Source organism: Cibotium barometz, chromosome 36 (genome assembly GCF_041138505.1).
Source record: "Cibotium barometz isolate CiBa-2024 chromosome 36, ASM4113850v1, whole genome shotgun sequence".
Taxonomy (NCBI): domain Eukaryota; kingdom Viridiplantae; phylum Streptophyta; class Polypodiopsida; order Cyatheales; family Cibotiaceae; genus Cibotium; species Cibotium barometz.
The window spans coordinates 28,066,290-28,084,871 of record NC_141081.1 but is presented as its reverse complement, the minus strand read 5'-3'; the positions used below and the strand labels follow the sequence as shown (position 1 = coordinate 28,084,871).

The 18,582-nt window shown below is 43.2% G+C and overlaps 1 protein-coding gene across 1 annotated transcript in view; it reads right to left on the bottom strand.

Moving 5' to 3' along the window:
• Positions 1–12,179: 12,179 nt before the first annotated feature.
• The window catches only part of LOC147617726 (BTB/POZ and MATH domain-containing protein 2-like), a 133,036-nt gene continuing 126,633 nt past the window's right edge, over positions 12,180–18,582 (bottom strand). Inside the window, exons 2-5 of the mRNA XM_086775977.1 lie at positions 13,353–13,701; positions 12,965–13,229; positions 12,641–12,872; positions 12,180–12,538 (exon numbers count right to left, since the gene is read on the bottom strand). Coding sequence (XP_086632103.1) covers positions 12,673–12,872; positions 12,965–13,229; positions 13,353–13,701 — 814 coding nt within the window. The 3' untranslated portion in view covers positions 12,180–12,538; positions 12,641–12,672. The remainder of the gene's footprint in view (positions 12,539–12,640; positions 12,873–12,964; positions 13,230–13,352; positions 13,702–18,582) is intronic.

Here is an 18,582-nt window from a genome sequence, read left to right as displayed (position 1 = left end):
ATTAAAAGACATGAAAAAGGAGCCTGTAGAGGACATAAACCCAAAAGGGGACATAAACACAAAAGAGCCAAAAGCTATACATGATGCAGAAGCATTCATCTCAAAGACCACCACGCAATCCTTGACACCCATATGTGCGACACAGGATATAAAAACCCAAAAGAAAATTCGATCTCGTCGCATGGGTAAACATAATGAAAGACTGACAAACCAAAGAAAGTCAGAGAATGAAACAAGTTCTAGTACATCACTAAGTGGATGAAACAAGTTCTTACTCTTCGCTCAGTGCACCACATAGACCAATCAAGAAACTAAAACTCACCCAACCACCCCAAATGGATAATAATGATCACATAACATATGTGGAACGTAGAAAGCAAGCTCAGGAGAGCATGCTCAGCTTGGTTGAATGTCTTACAGGGTCACCGGTTGTGATTGAGCCTCATAATGCCAAACCTAAAACATCAACCAAGATACAAAGCCTAGAGAAGTACCGCTTCCCCTTTCAAGAGAGGAAGACATACTCTCTATAGAAGAGTCATTTGAAACAGATTGTATGAATTATACTCTTGAGAAAGCACGTGAGGAATTAGATAATTCCCTTATAAGATTTAAACAGTCTCTCAAAACCTCATTTGGAGGAATGCCCTTCTCTCATGATAAAGCCAACATCACATCAGCACTTGCACCTTTAAGGGCTCAACCTAAGTTATACATTGACATAACAAACTCCATAAAATAGGACTGTGAGGATTCGGAAGTTTCCAAACAGACCTCATTAAGAATTGTCAGAGGGCCAAGTGTGCCAATGTACACATTGGTGGGTACTCTTGAAAAAGCTAAGACCCAAACAGAGGATAAAAGTGAATGGGAGTATGAAACAGAAAAATGGGATCTGAAGCCGAGACAATAATTGAAACACCCATGGTTCCTTTTGAAAGATTCTATCATGGTATGGTTGGATTTCCCTACAGGCAATGATGTTAAGCGCAAACGTGCATTGATTAGCCCTCGAGAGCAAGTCATAACATCGTTTGACAATAGACACTTGGGTGTCATTGGGACAATCTAAACTCATCCCTATAAGCAATAGTCTTGCAAGAAGAGCCAATGGACAAAACATTGAAGTTTCAGGTTACTTTAGATACACAACTCAAACAATCGGTGTGGCAATATGGAATTTACATTCCATGTTGCCCTAGATTCCCTTGAGTTTGATGCCGTCCTTGGCGAAACTTGGGTAGGTGAATCGTTGTGTTCACTAGATGAATCCATACAAACAATCACCTTGAACACCCCTGCAGCAATGTAAAATTGCTATTACGGGAGGAAGAAACCTTGCAGGAGCTGGAACTTCCAACATATCTTACTGAAAAGATCCCTAGATTTCTAGTTGGATTGGAAATTACAAATAAAATCACCACAACTCAAGCATAGCTTTACCCAACACGAGAAAACAATCTCATGACCCTCGAGCTGTGGGATTTGTTAGGTCAACCAACACTCTCACGGCACATCCTGAAAGGATTACCTTTACACAAGACTTGAACATGCTATGTATGGGGTACTTTGAACATACAATGTATATTGAAACTAACCCCCTCACTTGCAAGTTTTTTTGTGGTTGAGTATATGTTGGAAGCAGATTTGATCTTGGGGCATAAATGGACTATTGTTGCCCAAGCACCACTGTGCTTTGCTAGAGCGATAGAGTCATCTCATGATGGTCAATGACAAAAAGTTGACAATACCATACTGCAAGGAAGAGGATCCAACTTTAATAGATATCTATGATGTTGAACGCAAAAGGATACAAGCCTCTTCCTCTCTACTACACAATGACCTACCATCTGTGTCAACGACCGACTTTGATAAAGCAGCTACTCCTTCAACCCCATCCTCACCTATGAAGTTCGATGCCAAAACTGCGCAATCAGCAACTATTCCTAAAGAAGTTCCTAGAGCCAAACCATCTATCTCTAACAAGGAACTCAAAGGGAAGCCCCGGATCCTATGCATCTTCATGGACAAACCTCACCAAAGGAGACAACCACATGCTCAAAGGCCTTGTCTCATCACTCTCCACAAGAGACTCTAACCTCATCAATCAACAATGCCCATGAGTCTCAAACTTGCAGCCTCAGCACCAACCAAAGTCAAGGAGGGCCCCAAACCTTACACACCAACCCAAAAGAAAACTCCACCAAGACTACCACAATCACGATATCTTAATAGTATCAAAATGTTGGTGGAGAAGCAGCTACTTGTAGCTCAAGGCTACTATTTATGAAGGTGCCAATCAAATTTGGGTGCCTCGATAGTCAAAACCTCTTTCTCAACAGCACTCGAAGGCCAAGGAAGAAGAAGAGTACTCCACAACACTGTCCACAAAAGCCTATGTGAGTTCCTCAAAGAACTCCACCAATGCAACAAGTGTGGGTACCAAAAACACTACTCTAGGCACAAAGGTACTACCAAAGAAATACCAAAGCTTGGGTCCCCAAGTGCATCACAAAGTCCCCTAAGATTGCACAAAGAAGAAAGTCTCAACACCAAGCACATCGGCCACCAATTTATAATGTTCATCAAATATGGGTGCCTGTGTATGTGCTTCAACAACAAGGATACTATGATGGTAATTCCATCATATGGTTGCCAAAATCGAACAATGTGAAGAAAACCTCACCACCGACTTCAACCCCAACTTCACCTAAAGTTCGACAAGAATGGAGGCCCAAGCAACGACAAGCAAATCACTCCAGCAACTGCATTCAGCACCAACACAAGAGCTTGTGTGTTCAACCAAACAATCATCAGTCTTCCCTATTGCCTTGACAACATCTGAGCAAAAAATTCCAGAATCAATACCAACATCTGCAAATGGAGACTTATGAGCGCATCAAGGACAAAATAACAATGCTTTTGTCACCCCTCTGGATGTGAGAAATAAGTGCATAAGAAGCGGTTGCTTACAAGTCATGACCTAGATGACCCATTAAAAAAAATAAAAACCCTCAGGGTCAAAACCTGCAACTTCACCGAATTAGGCCATCTCACGAAATAACCCTTCATAGCCAAAAATCTTGCAATCTCACGAGTTCAAGTTTCTCACACAAATTATAGTCTCACGACTTAAGAACCTGCACTTTCACGATTTAAGCCCCATCACAGATTAAGCCATATTACGCAATAGCCACTATATATTTGTTAAGCTTATTGCTTACTATTCTTTTAGCTAAATTAATGTAGCAACTACTCCATGAGTACATATCCATACTCATGCACTGGAGAACATTTGCACCAAAGCCTCACCATCAACAACTTCCAGGTACATCCTTGGATGGGGGGGCATGGTGGGCGAAAACCTGGTCAATGGTACAACCCATCACGCATGGAATTTTCCTTCAAATTACAAACCTCTCCAAATGATGCCACCATCTTCACAAATCAATGATTTCCAATCCGTACTGAAGATATCTATATTAGCCTCGCAAGTCGACGTAATTCTTTCAATCCTCACCACAAATGGCTACTTTAACACAGAGCAGTTCAATAAGAGTCTATATGACTCAATTCTTTTACTTCACCTGCTTCATAAGAGCACTTAAATATAAAGGGAGATTTGTTTGGATGATTTGGAACTACTCAGGTGAAGGCTATGTGATGCTAGTAGAAGCTAGGGAGTAAACTCACAATGATGATTCATGAATTATGGAGAAGGGATTGCACATGTATCTATAATGGCCTATATTGTTGAAATATCAAGCTCAACATGAGCTGACACTCACGAGGCGCCTGCATGACCGTTCGACATTTACATCACTGGCAAATTTGGTAGCTGGCAGCACCAACATATCTTCGCGCCAGAGATTCTACAGCTGTACTACACCGACTAGTCCACACCTACCCACTCTTCTTAGTGTGTTCACATTATGGATTGCTTGTATATACTCTATTATGTGTGTTAGTCACTTTATCTTCGTTTTGTTGACCTCTTTTGCTGTGTGAAGAAGAAAAGAATTTTCAGCCTCTCACCTTGTGTATTCTCTTCTAGGGGTTTTTGTGTGTGTGTGTGTGTGTGTGTGTGTGTGTGTGTGCTTGCAAGATCTCAAGCTCTCTCCTCTCCTGCATCTTTTCATAGTATCAGATCCTAGTCCATGCTAAGGACTGAGCGGCAAGCAAGAGAAGCACATGAAGCTGTACGAGGGTAAGAACTTTATCTACTTCTCCCCCTTTGTGTTGGCTACTACACCTTTGTCGGGAGCTCTTCAGGAGGCACTGGCAAACGAACTCCGATTGTTGAGGAGCTTAATTCGCAAGAGGAGAGCTACAGAGAAACTATAGCGTTCGTTGGATAAAAATTTTTAAGCCGAAAACGCGTTTCGGGAACGTATGGACCTCCATTTTTCAATTCACAGACGTTCACGGGCACTGCGGCGGCGGGTAAGTTTCGATTCTCTACTGAACTCTATTTTTAAAACTGCAAGAAGGGCGGTTGGTTGTGCAGACACTATTGTACAAAGAGGTCTCAAAGTTGCCATCATTGGGTGTATGTATGCAAAGTAAGGTCACTGGTTGTGACAGTTTGGGTGGTGCAATATAGTACCGCTTGCAGAGAATACATCAGTTTGTGCAGGTCAAACAAAAGTTCTGTTTTTGGTAAATTTATGTTGTAGAAAAGATATCGAATGATGGAATAAACCAAATGTTTGCAGAGAATCTTGACAAGAACAACTTCCATGCTTGGAGGTTTAGATTAACAAATTTTCTGATGGGAAAAGGGTACTGGGACTACATTGAAGGTGAACATGAGGAGGCACCAAAGATACTAGAGATTAATCCAACTGTTGTAGATGTAAAAGAATTCAAGGATTGGAATCAAGGAGCAAGGAAAGTCATGTATTGGCTTTCTATCAGCATATAGGACACTATGATTGGGCATGTACAAGATGCCAAGTCACCTAAAGGAGGCATGGGACACCTTGGTGAAGCTGTATGAAACTAATACCAAGGCACGAAAGATTCAGTTCAAGAATGAGCTTCATACTGTGGAGAAGAAAAATATGTTTGTGAATGTTTATGCTTTGAAGATCAAGGGCACTGTGGAATCCCTTGCATCGATTGGTGTTCTTTTTAATGATGATGATAAGGTGGAAGTGTGTCTACGTGGTCTCAGACCACAATACAAGGTGTTCAAGACATCTATTCAGATTTGGTGTCAATGCTAATCATTGAAGAGAAGAATTTGGGTGAAGATCAATAATCTTCACAAAACACAAACAGTTTAGAGTAGCAGGCCTTCTACACAAGTTCAAGTAGAGGAAGAGGTAGAGGTCGTGGACGTGGCCAAGGTGGTGGGGCCAAACTGGTAATCAGAATTATGGTCAACAAACAGCAAACAGTCCTAGGATTCACAACAGCAACACACAGGTGGAAGAGGCCAGTTTAGAGGCAGGGAGAGTCAAAGAGGTCGTGTGACAATTGGAAAAGGCAACATAATGATACACAAGGGTGTTTTTACTGTGGTAAGTCTCGACATGTGCAAGCAGATTGCTATAAGAAGGAGAGTGACATGCGAAATGAAAAAGTACAGCAAAACAACTATGCATCCTCTAGCAGAAATAATGAGGATAATGAGAGGTTGTTTGTTATGCAACATGTGGTTGATGCTGTCTCTGGAAATGATGTAGCAACATATAAGGATGATGTATGGTATGTTGATTCAGGTGCTTCGAACCACATGACAAGTCATGGTGAGTGGTTCAAGGAAATGAAGAGTCTTGAAAGACCAAGTTATGTTGAAACAGGGGATGATACTGCTCATCCGATTGCCCATGTTGGAGATGTGCCATTGTCTATGCAGGATGTACCTTGCAGAGCAGATGTACTTCATGTTCCGAACATTACAAAGAAATTGGTTTTTCTGTTGGCCAAATGATTGAGCAGGGTTTGCAGGTTCAATTTAACCCTGATGGGGGCGATTATGTAGACTTTAAAGATAAGTACAGGTTGGTTGCAAAAGGCAATCGAGTGGACAAAATGTTTACATTGAATGTAAATATGCCTGAAGTGAGTGCTGCAACGTTTGCAAATGGTTCAAGAGTTGTTGTAGATATAGACATTTGGCATAAGAGAATTGGGCATGTAAATGTGCAAAGAATAAAGTCTATGTAGACTAAAGAAATTGTGACAGGGCTGCCTAAGTTTAAAGTTGAAGGTATGTAGAAAGTATGTGAAACATGTCAATTTGGAAAGTAAACAAAGCATGTATTTTCACATAATAGAAATGTGAGCAGGGATGCACTAGATATTGTGCACTCAGATGTATGGGGTCTTGCGAAGACTATGTCTATGGGGGACTGCAGGTACTATGTAACATTCATTAATGGACCACACGAGGAAAGTGTGGGTGTATTTCATGAAGGAGAAGTGTGAAGTGTTCACTCATTTTGAGAATTTCAGAGTTATGGCTGAAAAACAAACATGAAAGCATGTGAAGTGCTTAAGGTCAGATGGAGGGGGAGAATACTTCTCCAATGAGTTCTCTGAATTCTTGTGAAAGAATGGCATTCAGAGACAATTTACATGTAGATACACTCCGCAACATAATGGAGTTGCTATGATGAGCAGAAAAACAGGCACATTGTAGAGATAGCACGAGCATTGATGGCAGAGAAGAATATGTCGCCCAGTTATTGGGCCGAGGCTGTGTCTATAACAGTTTATATCATGAACAGGACTCCTACTATAACTATACATGATGTAACCCTAGAGAAGTTTACTGGTAGGAAACATGATGTCTCACTTAAAAGTTTTTGGTGGATGTATTGCATATGTGCATGTGTCAGATGAGTTACGTACCAAGCTAGTCCAAAGGCAGAAAAATGTGTGTTTATTGGGTATTCCCTTGAGAAAAGGGGATACTGATGCTATAATCTTGCTACACGTGAATTGAGAGTAAGTAGGGATGTTGTATTTGATCAGATGAGTAGCTAGTATGCTGCTCAAAAAGATGCTCTTGGAGTTGATGTAAGCGGAAATGTGGTTGCACAGAATGCAAGTCAACAATCACAGTCATTGAGTGGACCCCTCATCCAACAGTTCTGTTGATAGACCATGGAGTGGCAGGCTGCTGCGTCATAATACCAGTCCTGAAAATATAATTGGTATATCACAAAGGCAAAGAGAAAGTGGTTGAGCCCCTTAGTATGCCTCATATTTCTACAGGGCTCTCTTGTTGATGGAGATTCTAGTGGCTCAAAGATGAGGAGCTTTTTCCAGCAATGAGGACACCTGGTGTGAAGAAGGCTATGGAAGCCATGAATGCAAAGTTACGAAGATTTGGAAGAGTCAAAAACACTATGTAGAGGTTGACTTATGATGGTTGGGATTCCAGCAATGAGGACACCTGGTGTGAAGAAGGCTATGGAAGCCATGAATGCAAAGTTACGAAGATTTGGAAGAGTCAAAAACACTATGTAGAGGTTGACTTATGATGGTTATGTGGCACATCACTATGCTTATATGGAAAAAGTTATGCAGGTTGTAGAACCCACATGTTTTGATGAGGCTATGGGAAATGTGTGTTGGGAGAAATCTATGGATGAGGAGATGGATGCATTGTATGGAAATGAGACTTGGGATTTGGTGCCATTGCCTGAAGGCAAGAAATCTATTGGCTGTAAGTGGGTGTATAAGGTCTTACATAACAGTGATGGTAGCATAAGTAGGTACAAGGCTAGATTAGTAGCCAAAGGATATGCGTAGACACATGGGATTGATTATAAGGAGACATTTTCCCCGGTTGCAAAGATGGCAACAGTGAGAGTTGTGATTGCGGTGGCTGTAGCTAAAGGTTGGTTTTTACATCAGATGGATGTAAACAATGCGTTCTTGCATGGTGACTTGCAAGAAGAGGTGTATATGGATCAGCCACCAGGTTTTGAGGAACAGGTCATCCAGAGTATGTATGTAAGCTCCGTAAGGCTTGGTATGGGCTGAAGCAAGCTCCACAAGATTGCTGAATATCTTGTCACTGTTGGTTTTCACATGGCAGATGCAGATCACTCCTTGTATGTGTGCAAGAGCGATCATCACCATCTATGTAGATGATCTTATCGTTGGGGGTGACAACTTGGATGAGATAGAGTATGTGAAAAGTCTTCTCAAAAAAGGAAGTTTGAGATAAAGGATTTGGGAGATCTGCGCTACTTTTTTGGGAATTGAGGTCATTCGCACACCTGAGGGTATTTGGCTATCACAGAGACGTGGACATGTTGTCCAAGTATCGGATGGCTGATTGTAAGCCAATCTCGGTGCCATTAGATAAAAATGGCAAGCTTACTGTGGATGTAAGTTATGTGTTGGAGGATCCCACTATGTACAGGAAGACTGTGGGGAGTTTGATCTATGTCACGAGGATCAACAAGCCAAATTTGAGTTACACTGTTAGCTTAGAGAGCCAATTTATGCATGTTCCGCGTAAACCACATCTTGATAGTGTGCGACACACACTTCGGTATTTGAGGGCCACTGTTGATTATGCATTGTTTTATGCAACAAGTGTACCATTGGAGCTATATGGGTACACAGATGCAGATTGGGAAGGTAGCATCTCATACAGGGTAGTGGATTTATGTTTCATTGGGGAGTGCTGCTCTGACATGGAGCAGCAAGAAGCAACCCACAGTTACCTTGTCGAGTAGAAAGGTAGAGTACAAGGAGCTGTGGTGGCAGCGTGTGAGGTAGCTTGGTTACGCAAGCTACTTGCTCATTTGGGATTGCATGTGGAGAGAAAACTTGTCATATATTGTGACAATCTTAGCAGTATACAGTTGGCCAGGAACCCACTTTTCCATGCGCGAACGAAGCACATTGAGATACATTACCACTTCATCATGGAGAGAGTCTTAGTAGCAGGTGACATCGACTTGGCCTACGTCAACACACAGGATCAGGTCGCTAACATCTTCACGAAGGCCTTGGGAGCTGAGAAGCTCCGCAGATTTCGAGATATGCTTGGAGTTCATGAGCTAGAGTTAGGCTTGAGGGGGAGTATTGAGATATCAAGCTCAACATGAGTTGACACTCATGAGGCGCTTGCATGACCGTTCAACATTTACACATCACTGGCGAGTTTGGTAGTAGCTGGCACCAACATATCTTCGCTAGGGATTCTACAGTTGGGACTACACCGACTAGTCCACACCTACCCACTCCTCTAAGCATGTTCATATTATGGACCGCTTGTATATACTCTATTATGTGTGTTAGTCACTTTATCTTTGTTGTTAACCTCTTTTGTTGTGTGAAGAAGAACAAGAATTTTCAGCCTCTCACCTTGTGTGTTCTCTTCTTGTGTGTGTGTGCGTGTGCTTGCAAGAGCTCAAGCTCTCCTCCCCTGCACCTTTTCATGTATATGGGGGGCATCCCTAACATGACCACATGGGTCCGTGGTATATTCGATGCCACCATTCATGGTTTAGACTCAGTTTATAAAGATAAACTAGAGATTGTGTAGCAACTTCCCCGCCTTTCATGGCCATCTGAGATCATTTTAGGTCCCATTCGAGCCCCTGCAATGTCAAGATAGGGTGCCCAAGAGTAAATAATACCTCATCCATGCATGGACTATTATGAGATAATGGTCTAGTGTAGCATGTAGCCTTGGTAGTATGACAAATCTAATCCAAGCCGTCTCTAAACTATTTGGCCCTCTTAGGCTACCTTCTCATGCAAATACGGGGATAATACCAATGCCAAGACTGCTCAACCATGGCTGCTCCTCATAATGGGGGCCATGAAAACTGAGCTACCTGGTGCCTCGATATCCAACACCCCCCTCAATGTCCTCTCGAAGGTAAACTACCTCTGTGGTTTGATGCCGAGTCGATGAAGATGGTGCTTCATCTAATCCCTATTAAGAGAATTTGTGAAGATGTTTGCACAATTGTCTATCGTTGGGCCAGTAGATTATCTTGACCTCCTTGAATATGATGAGATCACACACAATGATAATGAATCTAAATATGTTTCACGCAATAGATCATCTCGAACTCCTTGAATATGATGAGCTCACACACAATGTGATAATGAATCTAAATATGTTTTGTGTGAGATGAAACATAAGATTTCAAGCAATGGTGTTCATGCAACTCTGCATCATTGTAGGCTGCATTTGCACCACTTGCATATCCTATAATATCCTTCTCAATCGCAGTGCTTCACATGATGCAAAGCATGTAACTTTGTACTCAGACTCTATCGACGAGAGTACAATAGTGGGCCTTTTCTTACTGATCTAAGAAATGCATCCCCAACCTAGGGAAAACTAATACCATGTTACTAAGCATGTGGTGTCTGAATCACCTGCCAAGTCGCAAAATCCACTAAGGGTATTTTTTGTAGAATATGTGATACCGTAATGCTAAGTACCTTAGATATATCACAACACCCACATATCTACTTTCCAATGATCTCTTGGGACTTGTTGGAGAACCTACTTAATACATCAACAAAAAAAAAGTCATCCACAAGGTTTGAAGTGTCTTCAATGGATAGCTTTAAATCCACCTCCATTAGGGTACCGTCCACCTTACATTTCATCATGCCAAATGCCTTTAGTATCTCATGTGCATCTTTCTAATGAGAGAGAGAAACGTATATGGCTTCTGCTAGACCACAATCCCTAAATAATAATACTTGCGCCCAAGATTTGTCATCTCAAACTTTGCACTAAGCATATGCCATGTTTGTGAGATATTTCTTTGGTGTGATGATTCCATAATAAGATGATGTCATCTACATACCATATACTTTCCCTACTGATAGAAGTCATACAAATTTACATGTGAAGGGCTATGTAAGAGACCAATATGCCTCAATCCTTTGGTACCATGCTCGTGGGTCCAAATTCAACTTGTAGATGCCTTCCATAACTTGTAAACATTGCTTTCAGAATCAGAAACCATAAACCTATGTGGATATTCCACATATCCCTCCTCCATTGAGGAAAGCATCCTTCTGGAGAACATGCCATCCCTCTTACACTTACAATGCAACAACAATGTAGATCGTGGTTAACTTCATTGTAGGAGCAAAAGTTTCCTGAAAGTAAAAACCTTATACCATGATTCTTGTAATGAGGTCTTAAAGATACCATGATTCTTCTCTATGTAGAGAGGTCTCATAATCATGATACATCAACTAAGTTGGATCCATACCAAATTCTCTAAGAATAGGGAATTTCTTTACTACATGGAGAGCTCCCTAGTGTATGTAGTCCACCCAACTTAGGCGTACCCTTCCATTATTTTTCTTTTCCATGCTCCACATAATTATAATGAGGAAAATAACTTAGATATCTTTCTCTATTACAATATATGGCCACAAGTCATAAAACTACCACATATTTCTTCAATAATCATGTCTATGATATTATGATGGTCAATCCTCTTGGTAGGTCAATGACTTGAGTAATTAAGCATAACAAGCACCAATTTTCCACATTAGACTCATGTTTGCACATCATAATTTTCATCAGACTTACATGGTAACACCTTAAATATATTTTTGGAAGCCTATCTATGTTACCTTTTAAGGACTTTAGCCTCCTTGCATGTTATAGGATGCAATAGCAACCTTTTCTTAAGATTCCTAATGTTTCTTATAGTGGCTTTCTAGCTTTCCTTCAATATCTAGATTCTTTTAAGGATTCCCACTGCCTAAGTAAATTTGTCCTAAGAATTATTCACCTAATTAATTGTTATTGCTTTTTTAGCACGCCTCAATGCACGTTACATCATGACCCTTATTTATGCAAGCAGTGAATAACTAATTTCTCAATCTGTCCTCTTGTACAGCCATTATAAAATTTGTATCCTGATAATTCTTAGGAGCCATAAGTTGCATTCACCCACTGAAATGTTCTCACCCATTCCTGGATATCTTTCATCATGACAAACATTTTTCATTCTCATCAAAGCTTCATGAAACTATATCATCAATGCAATACTTCTGAACCATGTTCTTCAAATCATACTAATCAAATACAATTTATGATCGTTACCATTATTATGGCATTCAATGCCCAATTATCAGCCCAAATCATCCCCAACAATTCAAGCACCTATAATGTATTTAGTTTCAAAGACAAAGTTACGCTTGAGACCACCAAGTTGAAAGGGAAATTCAGTCCAACATGAAATTTACTAGGAAATTGAATGTGACAACTTACGTGGTTTTCCTTCCTTGATTGTGTTTGGTAGTCAGTGTGTACATATTCAAATATTGGTTTTGTGTCTTGCGTTTTGATGCCTCCATGGAAAAGGCACTTAACAAATGGACTCACACACACCATGTCCCAGTCTTGGAAGCACACCTGAGGGTGACACTTCTACATAAGTTTTGCTGTTCTGAAGTCTTAGCCATGACACAAGGATGGCATCAAACTCTTGACCGAGGTATGGAAGAAAACCTAGCGGCTAACCAGATGTGATGTGGCATGGCGTGCTGCTACATCAAGGGAATCATTCCACACCTGACACCATCCAAACAACCAGTATAACTCCCCAGAATCTAAATTTAAAACTAGGAGAGCCCTACTGATACCATTGAAAAGGTATGTTCTAGTATTCCTCACCTTCCAATGTGTCTCCAGTATGTGTACGTGTTCTACATTTTTTGCCTCACACGTCTGCCATTGGCATCCGAACCATCCAACCCAGGCATCCACAAAGCAGCCCTTCGATTCACAACCGTGGGAACACCCACATCTGCTTCTTCGTCAACTCCAGCCACAGCTTCCAGAAGCTCTGATTGCAGAGAAGGGCAGCTCTCGCGAAGATACTCGTAGCCATCCGACATCATTACAGCTATAACACCAAAAAAGGCAGGCTTCCTTAGTGGATGCATATAATACCAGCCCCTTCAAGAAAAACCCTTAACACTTAAACTAAAAGCACACCAGCTAGATTGGCTGCTGCAAATTTTAGGCAGACAGCTTTGAGCTGCATAGAGTGGTGTTGCTCCGCCAAAGCCAGGGTTGTAGCCACAGTCTGCACACCAACTTCCTCACATAGCCTTGACTCACACAAGGACCTTAGACGATCCAAACCATATCTATCAGCAGCCGCTAGCAGATGCTGGGCCATTAGTGCAGAAAAGGCTTCATCTGAATCACAGTCATCAGATTCAGGAAGAGAATCTGTGTAGATGAAATATAACATAGCCTGCAGCCATGAGAAAAAGAACCCATTAAACAAGTAGCCATAACCTCAAACGAGCTTACAACTGGCATCTAGCACCATGCAACAAAAAAACCAGTTACCCAAGAGAAATGGAGCTTTTGTCACCTTGAAAACATAGGCTTCCATATCTTCGACACGCACCACATTGTTGGTCTTCTCCCGCAAGGGCCCAAACAGTTGGGCATTGAGAACAGGGGAGCGTGCAGCCAAGACAAGCTTATGTGCATGGAAACTTTCACCGTTTACTTCAAAGGTAATGTCAGTTGCCTCCCCGCTCTCTAGGAACTTCCCAAAATGCTGTCCTAAGTCAGACTCGGGTACATTAATGGAGTAGAGCTTTGGCCCTTGAGTAGCTGAGACCACCACACCAACAGTGCATGTAACGGCAAGGCTGTCATTTCTGAGAAAATCTGAGGTCTCAAGGACTGCTCTTCTGAGAAAGCGTTTGTAACCCCTGCAGGACCAAAGGAAATCCAAAGTCATTAGCAGATAGAACCATATGGAATTTTTGAGCCAGACCAACCACAAGGTGGTCACAAAAAAGGACCCACATGTAATATTATAACTCACATCATCATGAAGTCACAAGCTCGCAACACAAACCTGAAAATTTTCTGAATGGATTTCTCATGATATAAGGAGAACCAGGCTTCATGGCCAGATGGAAGATGTCCTTCCTAGGCGATTATTTTCTTGGCAGACTTTTAAGCGCAAAATCAGAACACCTCTGTAATTTCATCTCTGTTCTTCAAGCAAGGCTCATCTTAGAAAGACCCTTCTACTAGTTATAAAGAAAAACCCTAGCCCTACGGCTGAATAGAACATTGCTAAAAAGCAGTCCAAATATACATATAAGTAAAGGGGGGCTCCCTCCTCAGCTGGCCGCTCTATCGGAGGGAGGCTACAACTGAGGGAAAGGCCACACTGGGGGCCTGTAGTGCCAAAAAACTCCAATGCTCTCTGGATAGGAAGGGTCTGGGGATCTAGGACACGAAAGAAAGCCTCACGCTGCTGCTTCATGCGCTACGAACCACTGGTCAAGCGCTCAATACGGCCGCAAAGGCCGTGTATGAGGTCCACCCAAATGGAAACAGATGGTCTTAGCCGCGAGAGGCCGTCGACGGCCTCACTGCATCAGGCTTTCCAGATGTGCCAAGCTGCTATGCTACTGATGATCTCCCATCGCCAGCTAGTGTGACTCTGGAGTCTAGGGCCGTATCAGAACTGCCGCTACAGTCATCGCAGAGATGCGAATGTTGCTGAAACTCAATCAAAGCCTCGTCTATCATCCTCATAAAGTAAGGCCTCGCCCGCTTCTGTAACTCAAGCTACATTCCCCCATGTGACGGTGCGGGTAGGACTCGGATCAGAAGTGAATAGGAGGATGAGCTGCCATACCTGCTGTGCCTGGGGGAAGTCCCACAGCCAATGTCTATCTCCTCAGAGCTGCCACAACAGCAACAGCTCACTAGCCTGCCAGTGATCGCCAACCACGTGCCCACAGCTAGGCTCTGATGGGCTAAGAGCCAGAGAACAAAGTAGATCTTCTGGGGACGGAAGCTGTTCGAGAATCTTCGCTAGAAATCCTCCATGAGAGTAGCCAGGATTCCTTGGGCCTGCTGATGCTGCTTTGCTGCCAGGGTACCATATGTGGTCTTGAGGAGGATCCGATGGCTGAGCCGAAATCAAGAAATGGAAGGGCCTCCTCAGGGTCCTGAATCAACAGGTCTCTCCACTGCCACTCTCCACGATCCCCATGCGTGACACCATAAATCCTCGATGAAAGTAGCAGGGGCTGCTGCTGTGCTGCCAGGGTGCCATACGTGCTCTCTAGGAGGATCCAGAAGCCAAGCCAGGCCGAGAAACAAAAGAATGGAATGGCCTCCTCGGGATCCTGAATGAATGAGTCTCTCACTGCGACTCTCCGTGATCCCCCTGTACGTGAACCAATGGGCTGTTCTCCCAAAGCCATAAGCACCAGGATGCAACACCTCTGACCTCAAGAGGAGGGCGGGGGGGATGGCAGAGTCGATGTCGCAGATTATGGTGGAGGCAAAACCATATGGAATTCTGAGCCAGACCATCCACAAGGTGTTCGCAAAAAAGGGACCCACAGGTAATGTTAGACCCACATCATCATGGAGTCATAAGCTCGCAACACAAACCTGAAAATTTTCTGAATGGATATCTAATGATATAAGGAGAACCATGCTTCATGGTCAGATGGAAGATTATTCCTGAAGCGATTATTTTCTTGGCATTTGTAAGTGCATGAATGAGAACATTATTCAAGCTCCGCGTTTTCATCTCTGTTCTTAAAGCAAGGCTCAGGACAGAAGGAATTAGAAGGCTGAATTTGTTAAGGAAGCTTTGTGCCGGTGTAGAAAGAGAAAAGGCTTTTCCTGATGAAGCCACCTAGATGCAATCTTCTCAGAGGGTAGAGCCCAGACTCATAACACCTCACAGCCTCCTATCACCAGCTTCTTGTTGGTAGTCCAAAAGGGGCACCAGGCGACAAACCACAGACCATTGGATTCTGAGGAGCACCCCATACAAACTAGAAAGCGCACACAAGCATGCCCCCATGCAGTGAGGTAGCTAACTTTTGTACTGATATGGTTAGGTTGTCTTTTCACATAATCACTATTGTGTATGTAACTAGTTGTTTCATTTTCCTTTCTTTTCCCATGATCCAATTACCTTGTAGAACTTTTGTAACCCATATTGGTCTCACATACCCTTTGGGTCTTTTGTAGATGCTCTCTCTCTCTCTCTGTCTCTCACCCTTGACAAACTCACTCAATTCTCTCTCCATACGATCACAAAGATGAGGCTTGCTTCAAGAAGGAATGAAAACAAAGAGCTTGAAAACTATTCCCCTTTGTCCAATCAACATGCCATTCAAAATCTCCAACATGACATGCACGTAGAAGATAGTCTACTTTCAATACTCTCTCTTTGGGAGTTGAGCGTGCTTCAGCTGAGCCCTGTAGCGTTACGCATGGCCCAAGCGTTCTTTGCATGTTGGCTGCACGGTTTTGATCCCCCCTCCGACCCTCTTGCTGAAGAATACCGAACCAGCATTGAGGTGGTTGTCACTGGGGATTCCAACACTCACGGGTGGCTAAGATTCCTTCACTCCGCATCAGCATTTCCGCATGTCATCTCTCTTCGATGCCTCCAGGGGAATCCCATCCTTGCAGGCCAGTGCTTCATTTGCCAGCAAATGGGTCACCTCGCCAGAGCTTGCCCTTGTCGCCGGGCTAGGCAAGCTCCACATGTCCGTCCCCCCCCCCCCCCCCCCCCCCCCCCAGAGTGGTGACAGCGGACTGAGCGCCTTAGTGCTAGAGCCCCAGCACCCTAACCTTGACAATGAGGATGGGGGCAGGTAGCAGTTGACTAGGCAGAGGCAACACAAACGCCGAGCTAGGGCAACGCGTCGCTGCCAGGTGAGAGCCCGCAGGACCAAGCGGAACAATCGTGTTAGAGAACCATTACAAGCATTTATCAGAGGAGCATTCCCTTACAGGTACAGGATGCATGAGAGAGGGTTTGGCAGCACACGCGTTAGGTGGCTGGCTCTCCAGAGTTTCTTGTTGATGCTTTTCTCTTCCGAAGAGATCGCAGAGGCTTTGCAGGCACTCGCTAGGGGAAAGTGCACGCGAGAATGGGGTTCCGGTCCCACTGTTTCTTCGTCACTGGGAGCTCATGGAAGGTAGCTTCTGCACGATCTTCAATGAAATTATGAGCTACGGATCTATATATATATATGTATATATTATGAGCTATGGACTTAGGCCCAAGAGATCGGCAGAGGGTTTGATTCACTTCATCCCCAAGGAGGGAGGTGACAAATTGGAGATTCGCCAGTGGAGACCTATTATCCTCTTGGGGACAACCTACAAAATCCTTGCCAAAACCCACAGCCGTTGATTGCAGCCCTACCTCCCAGATTTGATCCATGGCACATAGATAGGCTTCACACACACATATATATATATACACACATACACAGTGTGTGTGTGTGTGTGTGTGTGTGTGTGTGTATATATATATATATATATATATATAGATATATATATATATATATATATATAGATAGATAGAAGATCGGTTCTTCGAGACTACTGTTGTGTTCCACTTGGTTCAGGCTTCAGTAGTATCTATCTATATATATATATATATATATATATATATATATATATATATATATATATAGAGAGAGAGAGAGAGAGAGAGAGAGAGAGAGAGAGAGAGAAGATCGGTTCTTCGAGACTACTGTTGTGTTCCACTTGGTTCAAGCTTCAGTAGTAGGTTTTGGGTTTTCCCAGTTTTGTGGTTTTTTCTAGACTAGATTTATAGAGGACATCAAGATGAAAGCATGGTAGTCAAATGGAAGATACTTTTGGTTTCAGGATAACTCTTTAGGACTGTGGTTGCTTACCTCTAGTATTGGTAGCATTGTCAGCTTCCAGTTACCTAGATGATCCATTTGCTCCGGAATCAGCTTTTGTGACTAGGTACTGATGCTCATGTCATGTTACTTGAGCAGGTCGACCTCTTAGTCAGATTGTCCTTGAGACTATTGGTTTCGACCAATAGAGGGTGTTTCTCTAGTATGGCGAGTGTGACTACTTCTCTTTGAGTTCTTTTTCTTGAGCTCAAGAGTGAGCTCTTTTGAGGAAGTGGAGTATGTCATGTGCACGCTAGAGGCAGGCAAATTGACGAGCTAGAGTGTGATATATTGTGGGCGGACATGTGTTTTTTGGTCCGCTATTGATAGCGTGTGTTTTTTCAACGTTCCTTCCCTATTTATTGGGGGGAGGGGTACCAGATAGACACACACCGACGGATGGAGCACGAGTGCAGAGCGCGTGGAGTAGGAGCATCATTGCGCAGGAGGCCGCCGTCCTAGGGAGACAACCCCGGGTGGTAGAGGACACCGGATGAGGACGATGGCAGGGCACTCACGAGAGCATGACGCTCTAGCTCGTGGCTCGGTAGGGACGGCCAAGATTGTCAGCTTCGCTCATGGCTGTCATGGTTGGGTGGCAAGTATGCATGCACCCAGATATGTTTCTTCCGCTTTGCCTTCTAGGGTTAGGATTCGTTGCTTTGTCTTGCTTTTCATGGCTATTTTGTAGATTTCCCTCGCGGAGAGATCTCGGGATTTCACATATCAACGCCCCCTTCACGTTGCTTGGTTTGTTTTGCAAGTTTCGAGTCACCTCCCAACCTTGACAGCCGTGGGCAAGCCCACATGTCTTGGCTGTCCCCACTGAGCCACGAGCTGAGCTAACTAGTTGGACGTACCGACCAATCTCTACCCGTGACG